The 14901-nt window shown below is 50.2% G+C and overlaps 1 protein-coding gene across 5 annotated transcripts in view; it reads left to right on the forward strand.

The window, feature by feature from the left end:
* PLXNA2 (plexin A2) overlaps positions 1-14901 on the forward strand; it is a 223695-nt gene that overhangs the window by 32868 nt on the left and 175926 nt on the right. Inside the window, exon 5 of one of the 5 annotated variants that reach the window (XM_034666929.1) lies at positions 246-871. The exons of 2 other annotated variants lie outside the window; for them this stretch is intronic. In XM_034666929.1, the coding sequence (XP_034522820.1) occupies positions 246-389 (144 nt within the window). In that variant the 3' untranslated portion in view covers positions 390-871. Of the gene's footprint in view, positions 1-245; positions 872-917; positions 1172-12790; positions 13273-14901 lie in introns of those variants that run through there. 2 more of the 5 variants (XM_034666932.1, XM_034666933.1) reach the window with 2 other exon arrangements.

The raw sequence follows: 14901 nt of genomic DNA on the forward strand, positions 1-14901 counted from the left end.
CCGCCCTTCCACTCCCCGCTGGGACCTGAGCTGCTGGAGGAAGTAGATACCTTATCTCACACCCACCCCGGGCTCCTCTGGCAGCTGGAGGGCACTGGCTGGCTGGGCCGGCAGCGCGGAGGGCCTGTGGTGCGGCGGGCCGAAGGCCGCAGCTTGTGCGTGCTTGTCTAGAGCTCAGGGTGCAGAGAAGAGCGCGGTCTGGTTCATTATGTGGGATTACAGCAGCCCCATTCTTTCCGTCCCAGCTAATCCCCTTTCCCCAGCTTACCCTTCTGCCTCCTTTCCTGGGTCCTGCCACCTGTGGAGCGAGGGACATGCAAGACCTCCCCGCATCTCGCCCTTTGATGTTGACACCACCCCCAGCAGCTCTTCCCCCCAAATCCATTTAGAGCCCAAGGAGACATGTCTTTCAGGAATGTGGAAGGAGGGGTGGCAGGGCCTGAGTGAGGAAGAATTCCATGTTTGCTTGTTCGGAGCTGCTCCCAGAGGAGGTGAGAAAACCTGGTCTAGGTTTGTGGGGAGGTGCTGAACAGCCGAGACCGCTTCTGGTTCTCATGATGCTGAGGCCTTTAGCCCTTTTCTCGCTCTGTGGAGAGGTTCCGACTTGTACCTGTCCTGTGCCCCTGCTCTGCCTGGGACTGTGGACCTTGGCTTGGCCTTTAGGCCCACAGAAGAGAGTATGGATGTGGTTGCTGTGTTTGCCTTTCCAGAATGGGGGGGGAGGGCATTGCCTTAGGAGATTCTAAGTGGCATATTCCACTGCGCTGGTGTGGAATTCAGCACGGACCCCTGAGGCTGGCTGCTTCCCTGCAGGGCTACCTTCCTGTATAGGCAGGTAGGCAGCGCCTCGCATAGGGGCACTGGGCCAAGGAGCCTACAGGAGTTGAAATTCTGTCTGAACTCTCCATGTGCCCTAGGGTATGGACATCCATCCAGACGGGCTCCCCCCCTACTAAGTCATCTGCCCACAGAGACCGCCTTTTTCTCTAATGCACAAAGTCTTCTGAAGGGCCAGCAGTACCCACAGAGAAGTTGCTCAGCACCTGTCCCTGTTCTTCCAGCACCTTCACTCACTGTTCTGGATCATTTGTGACTGTTTGTCTCCTTTATTCTCTTGAAAGTTCTATTAAAGGCAGGGGTCATGCTGCATTCGTATTTATTTACCTCCTTCTCCCTAATTCTTTCACCAAGTGTTCACACATGGGTTAGGCCTCCAACCTGCTTTTGAGAAATAGAACCATTCTAAGAAATCTTAGAGATCATCTGGCCTAATACGCTTATTGCTCAACAGGGAAACTGAGGCCCAGAGAAAACAAGTTACTTGTCCAAGCATAGAGATTAGGACAAGTTGCTTCTTGCCCTGACACTCAATTTGGCACCCTTTTTACTTAAAGAGGCATCCATGGAGCATGGGGATGGAGGCTGAGAACTGTCTTCAGGTCCAGGCTTGCTAAGGAGCTCAGCCAGGCACTCATGCCTCCATTTTCATCAGTCCCAAGTCTGAGTTAAGGAATGAACTGCTGCTGACCGAGTGGATGAGGACTGAATAAAGGAAGAGAGATCCAGCCCGAAGCAAAGGAGCCCTTGTGCTGACCTTCCCATATCTCTGTACCTCTCGTGCAGCACACGCAGGGGACTGCTTGGGGCATCTTTCCAAGCCACACACCCAAGTTAGCAAAGCTCTCATGGCCTTGTTGGAATCCTGGCGGACAAGTCGCTATGGAGGCAAGTCAGCAGGTTCAAGGGTAAGGCTAGAGGCGTGGCTGCCCATGGCTTGTTCCAACCTGCAAGGTGGCCGCTCCTTCTCAGTCTTCACTTGGCCTTTCTTTGGCTGTTTCTATGAGCTCATAATATCTCTCCTCCTATGCAGCCCGCCCTTCCTTTCCACCCACACTCCTTTGAGGCACCTGATACTTATACCCTGGCTCCCACTGGCCTCCCATTTACCCACCCGTTTGCCCCCACCCTCTCTAGAGCATCAGCCCATGAGGAATTTGTGGAATGTCCCCAGGAAACTCTACCATGGTCCAGGCCCCATAGCTCTTTCAACACAGGAAGGAAAATAAAGAAAAAAAACCAGCTAAGAGTTTGGAGAGGGGAGGAAAGCAGGGTGCATCAGAACTGTTCACTTCTTCCCTGCCTGACCAGGCTGTCAGACTGTCCAGCCCTCATCCACTACAGCCATCGGAACAGGATGTCCCCATGTGGGGAAGTGTAGAGGACATGGAGACCGTGGCATAACCATGAGGGGTTCTTATGTGCTGTGTCACACACTTGCTCATACACTGTTCTCTGCTAGATAGTGGGGGAGCATCGCAGACTAGGCCTTCTGAGTCCCAAGCCTGTGGAAGGAACAGGCAGAATGAGAATGAGACCTCAAAGCTGAGGTGGGTCATACCTGCATTGGCTAAGGGTCAGTGCACTACAGGTGGTAAGAAGACAGGCCATGGCCCACCACAGGGATGGAGCAATGGTGGAGAAACCAAACACTATGCTGTGATTGGCCTTGAAGGCTTTATTGAGGAGGAAGTGTACCAGGATTTGGGATGAGAAACTAATGAATTGACCAATGGGGGCGAGAGAAGGGCATTCTAGACCTTGGGTGCCACGCTGAGAAGGTGCAGAGCATGTGTCCGGAAGGTCTGGAGTCCATGGAGGGCTAGGAGGATTGGTGAGGGGAAGGTCAAGGTGGAGAACCATGAGGGTCCAACCCTGAGAGGACCAAGTGAAAAGGATCTTGGGATTTTTGCTGAACACAAGGTCAACAGGAGCCAACTGGGTGATGCAGATTTCCCAAAATTAATTAGTCTTCAGTGCATTCATAGGAGAATAACTTCCAGGTCGTGAGACATGGTGGAGTTACGCTCTGTGAAGAATATTTTTAAAAGGATAGTAACTCAAGGAAAGAAGAGTAAAGGAGGAAACAAAACAGCTTTCTTCAGATAATACAATTTACTGAGCACTTATTATATGTCATGTGTTATTCCAAGAGCTTTATATCTATTAACTCACTTAATCTTGATATAACTCTATGAGGTAGGTGCTATTATCACCTCCATTTTACAGATGAAGAAATAGAGGGCAAGACATTCATCTGAGGCCACAGAGCTAGTAAATGCAGAGCCAGAATTTGAACCTTCATTGTCTGGTTTCGCAGTTCACATGCTTAGCCATCAAGCTGTGGGAGATGAACTAGACTTACCTGGTGGGGCTCCAGAGGGCAGAATAGAACCCGCGAGCAGGAGTTACAGGAAAGCACATTTCCACTTACTGTAAGGAGGAAGTTTCTGATAGCCAAACTGTCCCCACGTGGAAAGAATTGACTCAAGAGGGAATGAGCTCCCAGTCAGTGGAAATCTCTAAGCAGAAACTGGATAGTCACTGACCAGGGATGCCGTGGAGGGGCCCCTGCACCTGCCACACGATCCTTGTGCCGCCACGGCTCCTCTGACTCCTTCAGGAGGAGTGGGAGTTAAGGGAGGGCAGGCTGTGGCAGAGAGGAGGTGCAGAGAGAGGGAAGCCCAGGTGCCCTGGATGTGGGCTTTGAAGTCATGGACTGGGTTCAGCTTGCTCTCAGTGTAGCAGAAAGGCCTTAGGGTCAAGGAAGAGGTACAGACAGGGCAAGGCATAGCCGAGATGATGAGGGCAGGCACGCCTGGGGGCGGTGGATATAAGGGAAGGGAAAGCGGGGTATTCTAGGGCTGGGCACAGTGATGTCATGGCTAAGGGCCGGCTGAGAGTCCGGAGAAGAGAGGCAGGGAGCTCATGCCAAAGCAGACGGAGGAGACATAGTGGCATCAGGAACTGCCAACTCGTTGACTAAGACTTTCCAACTTGAAGGGAGGAGCCCAGGAGACCGTTGGAGCACAAGTCATGGGGCAAAGGAGGGAAGGAGGTGGGCTGAGAAGACAGAAGCTTCCAGGACATAAGAGAGAGGACTCTCTCCAGGTTTGGGGCAGAACCCTTCTGGTTCCTTCTCTCCCTTAACGACTGCTGAAGCTCCTACCTCAGTCCCAGCTTTATGTCCCTGCAGGCCTCCCTTCACCCCACAGCCCCGGGGCCTTCCCCAGCAGCAGGAATTGTTGGCTTTCTGGTCTCTGTCCCCACTGGAAACCTCACTGCTGCTGCGGGCTGGCGACATGTCCCTTACCCTGTCCCTCAAGCGTTGTGAGTAGCCCCCTCCTCGGGCCCCTCACAGCATGCAATTTTGCTCTGATGGCTTCCGACGCTGGAGCAGCTACTAACATGTCCACTTGAGATTCCCAGATTCTGAAGGACAGAGACCCTCTTTTTCATATTTATGTCACCCTTCCCCGGGCCAGATCCAACATCGCTCACACATTCGGTGCTCACTAGATTTATCTCCAATGTACTGGGTGCCGCCTTATGTCAGACACCTCTTCGCACTGATTGGAAGAGAACCAGACGCCAAGAGTGCCTGCTGTGGATGTGACTGGTTTGCAAGGGAAGGAAGTTATGCTGTTGGTAGATATGTCAGGGGGAGGAGGGTGGTGGTAGGATGAGGCATCAAGAAAACGGGAGAGCTTGGTGGGTAACAGGAAAAGAGTTTATGAACAACATTTGGAAGAGGGTGGGCGGTGCTCTCAGATGCAGTAACCGGGGTGGAAGAAGGGGACAGTGTTTACACTGTTGCCTGGAAATCCCCAGAATAGCATGGCCAGCCATCTGCCTCCCTTGGATCAGAGGTGGGCTGGCTGACAGCAGGGAGCAGGTGCAAAGGCCCAGGTAGCCACCGCCCTGCCCCCTCCCTGCTAGCCCTCCGTTTATAGGACTCTTGGACAGTTTTAGAAATCCACAGAAACTCAGCCCTTTTCACGTTCTGGGGAGAGCCCTGGCCTCTTCTGGCACCACCTCCTTTCCCATTAGCTAACCAGCATGGCCACGGAAATGCCTGTGAAATTCTTGAGGAAAATTCTGTCTTTCCCTAAGGGACATACCAACCAACCCAAGGTCTCCCGTCTGCAGCCCACAGGAAGCCCCCATGTCCCAAGCTCATTCTTCTTTTTCTGATTTCACAAACGGTTTACTAAGCCAAGCCAGGAAAGCTGGAGCTTCTTGCCATGGCAGCTGAGGCTCTGGAAAAAAAATCCATCGAGAGCACCAAAGTCATAACTCTCCCAAGCCCCAGGGTTCTTGCTCAGTTTTTTGATACCACTGATTATTTATAAGATACCTTTCTACAGTCCTTTTCATCATCTGAGAATACTTCAAGTAAATACGGTGATTGCCCCCTGCATCTCCGCCCCATTTTACAGATGTGGAAAACGGAGCCACAGAGATATGAAGTATCCGTCCGCTCTGAGGTTACACGGCCCCTCCATTGGCAATATTGACATTGGCGTTTATGCTTCCTCCCCAAACACACAGAAGTTCCTAACCTGTTACTTGATTTCCTCATAGGGTGGAGTTGTCTTGGCGGACAGGAGGCCAAATTGGTTGAAAAGCTGAGAAACATGCTTTTCTGTCTGTGCCAACCCCACTAAACAATAGCCACTCATTCCTCTGAGTGGAAATGATTCACTCATTTCTCAGGGTGAACCCTGGATTGAGTAAACAACCAGGGCTGTGGGTCCAAGTCTAGGCAACCTCGTGGCTCTCCTGGCCCTTGTGACAGCCGACCCGAAGCCCTGCCCCCTCGGGCATCTCAGCAGTGCCGGGGGCTGGGGTCGTGGGGAGCAGACACCCTCTCTCGCTTCCCCAGGGCCTGCGGAGGAGAGCTGGGGTGGTGGCTCGGGACTCACCACCGCATCCCCGGTAATGAGTTTGGCTCCCTGCCCAGGCTCCTGCCGCCAAACGCGCTGTTTGTTTTGTTTTATAGGCCTCTTGGGTCCCAAGAGCTGGTCTTCTGAAAGCTGGGAACCGCAGCACTGGGTCGGCACCCGGAAGGAGGCATATTTTTACAGAAGCCCCCCACACCCCCCTCCCTTGGCCACCACAACCCTCTGCTTGACCAAGACAGGTGTAGAGAGGGTAATGGGTTTCTCTCCAGAGCCCCAGCTGTCCCCCAGGGCGGAGGCCCTGATCTCCCAGAGCCATTCTGGAAGGGGAGACGCTAAAGATTCATTTATTTTTGGTACCTTTTGGGCAGCTTCCATTCTGGACGGCCCCTGTAGGAGGCAACAGGCTGGGTGTCCAGCAAGCCGCTTTGCCATCCAAGAGGGAGCCCCTGGGGCTTGAGGCTTTCTCTCAGGACAGGTGAAACACAGGGAACTGTGTTTCAGGGACGGAGTGGAGGAGGGGTAACGATTCAAGCTCACAAAATCCAGGTGACCCACATAAGGCCACGCAGAATTTTTCAGGGACCAAGGTGCTAATATTTACAGAGCTCTCCTCTTTAGGAAAACACAAAGCACATCCTTTTAGGCCATCGGGCCTTGCCTGCCCGTGGATACAGGATGTAGACATGTATGTTGGGGTTGGAGGGGACCTCCAAAGGCCACCTGGTCTGTTCTCCGCCTTCAGGTAGAAACTGATTTGCATAAGGAAGAGTATCTGGGCTTACAGGATGTAGTCCCAACCGCCACGTCGGTTTCTTCATCTGTAACATGTGAGCAATGATGGTACTTGGCCTCGTGAGCTTCTGCCGAGGAGTCAAATGATTCATTATTGAACTAAAAATGATTGAGTACCTACTATGTACCATTTCTGGGTATACAGTTGTGATCAGAGCTGTTAAAAATGCCCGCCTTCATGAAGATTATATCTTACTGTCGAAAGACGGACTGAAAAAAAAATAAAGATAAGTCAGCACAATACATAGCATGTTTGGAAGAGAATACGTGCTAGTAGAAAAGATAGAGCATGGTGGAATACTGCCTGTCCAGCATGGTGCAGGCTTTGCGCATATTTGCTCATAAATATCACTACTATCATTACTTAACATGGGAGCCTCGATTTTTTTCTTCTGTCGAGTGGGGTAGTAATGAACACTTTGCATAGTGGTTGGAAGGACTAAATGAAATCATGTATGAAAAGTACTTACTATCAAGTGCTTGGCACAAAAGTGCTTCACATGATGATTCCTAACATCTTTGAGGCTTTCCCCAAATCCCACTTCTTGTCTGGCTCCCTGGGGGGAGTGGAGCTGTCAGATCAGCCTTCTTTTTTAGTGACATGTTCACAAGGTCAGATGGAGGAAGAGAATCCTGCCCCCCTTCCCCCCAGCCCTGAGTCATGGGAAAAAATACTTCGAAGACTAGACCAGCTGAGCCGAACTAATCTAATCCTGCTGGACATTGGCATCCAGCTGCATTAGTCACCAGGGAGAGCTTTCTGAGACTTCCACCAAACAATATGAACGGACCCCTCCCCAGGGCGGGGCTGAGGGACGTGGCCAGTTGCTCTTGCAGCTTTGCAGAATTAATGACAACAGGGCCATTCTCTGTGCCGTGCATGCTCCCAGGCCGACCTCAGTAGCCTAGTGCTGTATACTCTGCCTCCGATTAACTATGGAGCTTGGGGGCTGGATGGGGGCGCTCAGTTTCCTCAAAGGGTCCACACGGCACATGTAACGTACCTAATACAGAGCCCGGTGCATAGTAGGTGCTCAATAAATGGCAGCCATTGCTGCTGTCACTACGAATGTGACTCTCACACGTCTTACTGCTGCTACCACTTCCACGCTATTAGCATGCTCTTCTTCCAGGGCCCAGATCCCCTGGGTTTCTATTAGCTCATTATTCCCATAACATTCTCTGATGAACAAGAAGGGTTGGGATATTTCTCTGCTCTGTTGCAGATGATGATACAGAAATTCAGAAGGGTTAAGGACTTGCTTGGGGTCACGGGTCAATCGAGGGAAGATGTGGGAATTGGGACCAGAGCTACAAATATTTCAGGTGGAAATGGGCCCAGCAGATACTTAGGTCACTTCTGTGGTTCAAGGTGATGAAGCTGGAAGCTTGTGGCTGCTTGAACTTCTGTTTTCTTCTTATCATGTGTCCTTCCATCAGGAAATCTATGTCCTTCCAAGCAGGAAATCTATGCAAGGTGGTAAAGGTCAATCTGAGTTTCTGTCCTTTGGAGCCCTTCCTAGGATTCTGTCCCTCTCTGGCCACAGCCTCCAGAAAGGTTTCCAGGCTCCAAGGTGGGGCAGACGTTTAGGAATCGGTGCCTCTGTGATTGTCCCAATCAGCCACCACTCCTATACCATGTTCTGGGTTTTTAAATCAAAAGCTACTGCCACCATCCAGGTGTCCCTACCTAACCCGGAAGGAGCAATGGCACCCACAGGCTTTAGTAACAAATCAGTGATTCTCACCTTTACAGCTCAGGGTGCATGAGAATGCAGCCCAGAGGGGCCGGGGAGAAGGTGGACTCCCTTGTGCAAGGTCAGCATCTCACCCTGATTTTATACCTGGAAAGGATCTTAGAAAACTGGTCCAGCCTACAGACTTCGGGCAGGTGAGGTATTTATTGTTACATTCTATAGCTAAGACAGCTGATGCCTAGGAATGTGACCTGATCCATTCAAAATCACTCAGGTTCTTAGCATCAGAGGGAAGACTCAAAATCAGGTGCTTCAATTCCAATGTTTGGTCCCTTCTCTTCGTATCATATGGAAGAATATTCTTTCTGCATAAAACATCAGATCCAACTCCACCTCGCCCTGGCATACGAGCATTCCCTAAGCAGACCCTGTGGGATCATTCTCCCGGGGACCAGAATCTGACCGCACTTCCTGTCACGGGCCTGACTGCACAGCCTTGCTCTGGAGTGACCAGCATCCCTAAGCCCTCCCTACATGCCTTGGGGATCTTAGCAGAGCCTGGCCAGCAAGGAGGCCTACTTGACCACAGAATGCTTGCCTTGGGGCTAAGATGTACTGACATATCAGAAGAACACTGAATTGGGAATCTCAAGTCTTACATGTCAGTCCTCTCTAGACATGCCACTTTGGGAGGGAGGTCTATTATCAATTAAGCACTTACTGTGTGCTAAGCACTGAGCTAAGTATTTTTCAGTTAAGTCTCTTAATACCCTGTAAGATAAGGACTCATATTCTGTCTATTTTCCATATGAGCAAACTGAGGCTAAACAAAGTGAAGCAACTTGACAGATCCCATGGCTCCTTAGTGGAAAGCTGGAATCTGAGTCCAGATCCAGGCTTTGGGAAGCCCTGGCTTTGAGCGCTCTGTTGGCCTTCTCTTCGATCCCATTGGTGCATCTGTAACCTACCACCTGCCCTTCAGAGAGAGGCAAGGAGAGGCACAAGAGAAGCATGGAAGGGCTAATGCTTTGCACTCTTTCGAGCAAAAGTGCCCTGGGAACCCGGGACATGGCAGCTGTCACCTCGGCACACGCTGCCTTGTGTCACCCCCTCGGGCCTCCTCCTCCCCCTCCCCACCCATCGCAGCCCAGGCCACAATGGATGGGGTGGCAGCCCTTTGTGCCACACACAGTTCCCAGCTGACTCCCCTTTCTCCAGGCATCATTGTTTGCCGTGAGCTTTCTGAAGGGAAGACAAAGGAGTGTTGCTGACAAGGCCAAGAGCTGCTATGTAAAGAGTAAGGGCCTCGGCCCATCACCCGTGCATCCCTTGGAGCCCCTGGGCTCTTCTTCAAAGATGCTGTCTGGGATCTTTTGTGTGCCAGTCATACCCATTCAGAGCTGGCAGGGCAAAGGTTCCAGGGGGGTGGTAGGAGGACACTGAAAAATGGAGTCATTTTGATCTGGCGAAATTAGAAGAGACATTAATGCAATAGTTAACAACAAACCTCCGCTAGGGGGATGGGCCCGAATGCTTGTTCTCTGTTTATGGGGCTTATGCAGTTCCATCAATATTGATGCCTGATGCCTTTGATTCTGACACTAATCATTGCTATGAATTAAATTTGCAGCCATATAATTAGGATTGCTATTAATAGGGCCCTGAGCTAAGCACTACGATGCCGTGTGTCTCTTTCTTGATAGAGAATGGCATCCTTGGAACTCTGCTAATGGGGCGCACCTGGGATTTGCCAAGAATGATGTGAAAATTATACATTCTATATTTGTATTAGGCCTTTACTGAAATACCAGCGAGCCAAGGTGAGGCTGGAGGAAAGGTTCCCTTCTGCCCACTGCTGTGGGCAGCAATGAGGTGTATCTCCAGCTCTTTAAAGTCGGGAGGAATGGCTATTTCAGAGCCGATGGTGGTTGCTCATGGTCAAGCCTCCGACAGGAAGGTGGGAACTCATGGTCAAGCTCATAGTCACAAAGGTCTTCCCAAAGTCTAACCTAATATGAGTCAACTTAGGCTAAGAGACTGGATACTATGCTATCTTCTTTTTTAGACTTTAAGGTGGCTATGCATCAGCTAAGGGAAGAGGAATGTTTCTTTATGCTCTAAGCTTGGTTGAAAGGGGCTGAGCCAAGCCCCTAGTGAGAGGCCCAGTGGGACCTCATTTCTCGGCAGATGACTGGGCAAGACCCCCACTCACACTCATCTCAAGGCCCCTCACCCAGAGAGCTCCTTGGACCACAGAGCACTGGTTAACCTCACGTCTAAAAGACCGCGCTGCTACACGTGGTGGGAAAGAGTGAGCTGTCTCTCACGACGAGATGCTTTTCTGGGTAAATTTGTAGCATATTTATTTACTGGGGAGCCCTGTCTGTGATTATGATCAGGCCCCCAGTTCAGCAGTGCCCCATTGCCCCATTCGCCCTCAGTCTGAGTAACTCATCACACACACAAGACTCCTCTAACCCTCCGCTAACAATGGAACATGTGGTGGCACCTCCCCCCCGCCTTATCACTTAGAATAATAATATGCACCCGATGACATAAGGGATGCATTAGTCCCTGCTCTTTTGACCTTCAGACTGAAAATAATTTTTCCTCCGAATCATCATCTATTGATTTTTTTCCTTTCACATTTTTAAGTCATCATGAAAAGACAATGGTTTGAGTTCAAGTCCTAACCTTACTATTTATAAAGCGTATGACCCTGGCTAAGTTACTTAACCTCCTGGAAACTTGGAGTTGAAGGTGATAATAGTAATGTTTACTTCATAAAGATGATAATAAGGTTCGGGAAGTATCCAAATTGCTTATCACAGGTCTTCTGCACTTAAGAACAGTCCGCCCTCCCCTCTTCTCCGTCTCCTGTCACATAGACCCAGGTACAGAAGACAAAGGGGTAGCTCTCGGTACCCACGGCCTCAGAAGAACACCACTTTGTCTGCCACCCATGCTCAGGGACAGCACATGGAAAACTAATTCCTCCAGAACAGATGGTATTACTGGAACATGAGTCCCACACGCCCCCAGTCTTCTCACCTCACCCTGAAAGACTCAACCTTCTTTGCCCCACTGTAGGCACCAAAGCTTCTGCTGTCTCTCCTACTCTCCAGTGGTCCAAGCTCTCAGGTGGACTGAATCCATCCCTGAGGTCAGGGCCCCACAGCTCCGGCACTACTCATAGGCACTGAGGATTCCAGGCTGTGGAGAAAGGGGCGAGACCATGTTAACGTCATCTGGAATAGGGGCTGTTCTTACACAGGGTTTGTGTGCATTTCTGCCTTCTGCCCCCCACGTAAACTGTGCATTTGACCATTCTGTGCAAGTGCCTGCTTAAAGGCATGTGGGTGGATAGACAGCAATTGGCCAACAGTCGACATGAACCAGAAATGGAGGTACTTTTCCACACAAAACTCTAGAGAACAGCGTGTGGGGTTGAATCCTCAAGTACCTGAATTTTCATTAATTAACAAACAAGGGTCCTACCCTTTATACCTGAAGTTGAGGGGGGCTGGAGATTCTTGTTGGGTTAGTGTCGGGGTTGCTGTTGTTTTTGTTCTCACGAAGTAGAAAGCATTAATCAGAGAATATTAGTCCTTTAATATTGGAAATTAACCTGATGTGGAGCAAGTACTTAGTTACTCATAAACGCATTCAAGCCCACATTCAACATGATTATACTCACCCCATTTGGTTCTCTTGTCACTTGCACGATCTTGGATGATACAAACAAAACCCCAAACTGACTCACCCTATGAGGCAACATCATGCACCCACACTTCCCCCCGCACCTCCAGTCTTTCCAGGAGTCTAACCACTCTGGAAGCCATAAAACACCGAGTAGCTTCAGTCGCAGAGAGACTGGTGGTGTTCCCAGAAGAATACAGTCAGAGAAACAGAGGAAAATATATGCCCAACCTCCCCCTACCATCAAATCAAAGAAATAAAAAATCTGTCTCCTTGGTGCCTCCCCAATATTTATGTCTGAGCTCAGCAGACACCCCTGGGCTGCAGCCAGTCTGTGTATTAGCATTAGTCCATTACGCTTTTTATGATGCATGTTACCCACCCTCCACCCCCCCTGTACAACATTTTATGACTGTCCTTTTCATTTCTGGAAAGAGCTTCGCAGAATGGCAGATGCCTGCATTTCCCCACTCTTTGGGGAGCTATTTGTAGGCAGCCTGTCCCAGGCCATAAACAACGGGAGATAAACCACAGCCACTGGCAGTAAATGCATCCAAGGCCAAGGAGGTGCAAAAAGTAGGGGGCCAGGGTAGGCTTGGTGCTGTCTGTACAAGGCCAGTGGCCGGTGGGTCTGAGCTAGATGCCACCCACAGAAGGAGAGTCGAGGGGCTGGTGTGGAAACGGATGCTTTCCAGGTTTCCAAGAAAACTCTAGGGCCACCTACCACTCTCCCTCATGCCTGTCTCCCCCACCGAGACCCCTTGTCCCTTAACTGCGATCAGAACCAGTAAACTTTCCAGTGAGAAGAGCATGCTTCCCCTTGATGTCATTCTTCTCCTGCCTGTTCATGTTGCTCCGTAGATTACTATGTACCGCTCATCTCCCATGGATGCTTGTGGATCTTGAAGCAACTTCCTGCCAGCTTCTCTGCGTTCTCCCACCCTCTCTTCCTGTGACACTCACCCCAACCTCTTCCCCCTCCTCCTCCAATACTCTTCCCCTTTCTCATGCCCGAGACCAGCTCTTATCAATCAGTCACTACTATTTCTGGCTCATTAAAACTTCAGCTGGGACTCCAATGGCCATGGCGGTGATATTTATTTATTTCCGCTTTTGAGCTGCACCCACAAGCAAGTTGCTGGTGACGCCGTAGGAGACAGCACCTGGAGCCAGCTTTGCTCCATAAAAGGCACCCCTGGGAGAAGAAAACCAAATTCTGAATGAATAATTGGTCTAGTAGAGATTTCAGATGCTTCCTACACACACAAACAGCAACTGAAAGCAAAGAATAGAGCAAAGATAAGAAGGGGGTGGGATGTGGAGAAGAAAAGCCAGTAAAGCCCTGAATTATTAGTGCATTGACCAGTTTTCTTTCTCATCAGCCCCATCTTAGAGGGCAGGTCGTAGACAGAGGGTGGAGGTGACGTGCTTTTTCTCCTCCTTATTTTGTTTTGGACTCCACATCAAATGGAAACATGTAGATGAAAGTGATGTGCATTTAAAATGTATGTACATATCAGACTGCTGGAGATAGTAGCTATTATACTGCGTGTATGTTTTCTTGCAGTAAGCTGCTAAATTATTTATTGGGCACTGGGCTTTAATCTCATAAACCTGCCTGTGGGCCCCAGGCACCAGCAGCCTGAGCACTGCATAAAACACAGACGTTGGGGGGCGCCTGGGTGGCACAGCGGTTAGGCGTCTGCCTTCGGCTCAGGGCGTGATCCCGGCGTTATGGGATCGAGCCCCACATCAGGCCTCCGCTATGAGCCTGCTTCTTCCTCTCCCACTCCCCCTGCTTGTGTTCCCTCTCTCGCTGGTTGTCGCTATCACTGTCGAATAAATAAATAAAATCTTTAAAAAAAAAAAAACAAAACACAGACGTCGGGTGGGCTGCACAGAGCGCTCTGGTGACTCTGGGTAGTGATGGTTCATTTTCGCTGGGTTTTTTCCCCCAGATCAGCTCATTAACAGCAGGCAGACCCAATGAAGAACCTTTTCGTTTCCCCATCACTGAGAACTTGAAATTTGATTTGCACCTCGTCGTAGCCTGAGCGCAGAGGACCAGGGAGGCCGTAGCAAGAGGCTGCTCCCAGGGTCTATCCTTAGCTGAGGGAGCACATGACTCCAGGGCCACTTGATGTTGCTAGGATTGCCCAGAGCTAAGTGCCCGAAGCTATGAGTTCCCCACCCCCACCCCCCAGGACTCATCGATGGATGACTGGACAAATCATGGTATATCTGGGGCCTGAATTTGTCCTTTTTAAGTAAAAGTGATCTCTGTTATCCTCTCTGGTTCCCAGTCCATACCTCTTGGTATGAATCTCCCCATTGTTTCCACATGCCAAGTTAATAAGAGCAACCTTAAACCTGTTCGGTGGTTTGAGGAATATAAAGAACGTTCATGTATATTTTACCCATGCCGAGCTCAAGTAGTCATCCTAACAAGCCCAGGGGCTGTTCATCTTAGGGATGAGGAAACTGGCCCAGAGGGGTCAAGTGATTTGCCCAGCATGACCAGCAGTGACACTCACATTGGAACCTGGATGTCCATCCATTGACTGTTCTAATCATCACCTACATACATGAGTTCGCTAGCATGAGTGTAGTGTGGACACTGAGGCAGAGATCGTTTCTGACAGCCAGGCCCCCTCGTTCTGTGCGAGGTCAGTGTTAATACCCTTGTCATAGAAGGTTGTGCTCAAACCCGGGGCTTCTGCTCTTTCGAGCAAACGAAACAAAGCCGGGGCTGTCTGGTTTCACCATTCTCGGCACTGTAGTCACCCACCTGCATCTTAGGACGCTCCTTTGCAAGGCACAGAGGCAGGGAGACCCAATGGGAAGTATGGCAGAAGTTGAATGCATGGCATTTTAAACATGTGTTCCAGGATTCAGAGGGACCATGGGATCTGCCAAAAAAAAAACCCAGAAAACAAAAAAACTGTCCTGTAAACATTTGCATGTCTGTAATT

The sequence above is a fragment of the Ailuropoda melanoleuca genome, chromosome 8 (assembly GCF_002007445.2).
Source record: "Ailuropoda melanoleuca isolate Jingjing chromosome 8, ASM200744v2, whole genome shotgun sequence".
NCBI lineage: Eukaryota > Metazoa > Chordata > Mammalia > Carnivora > Ursidae > Ailuropoda > Ailuropoda melanoleuca.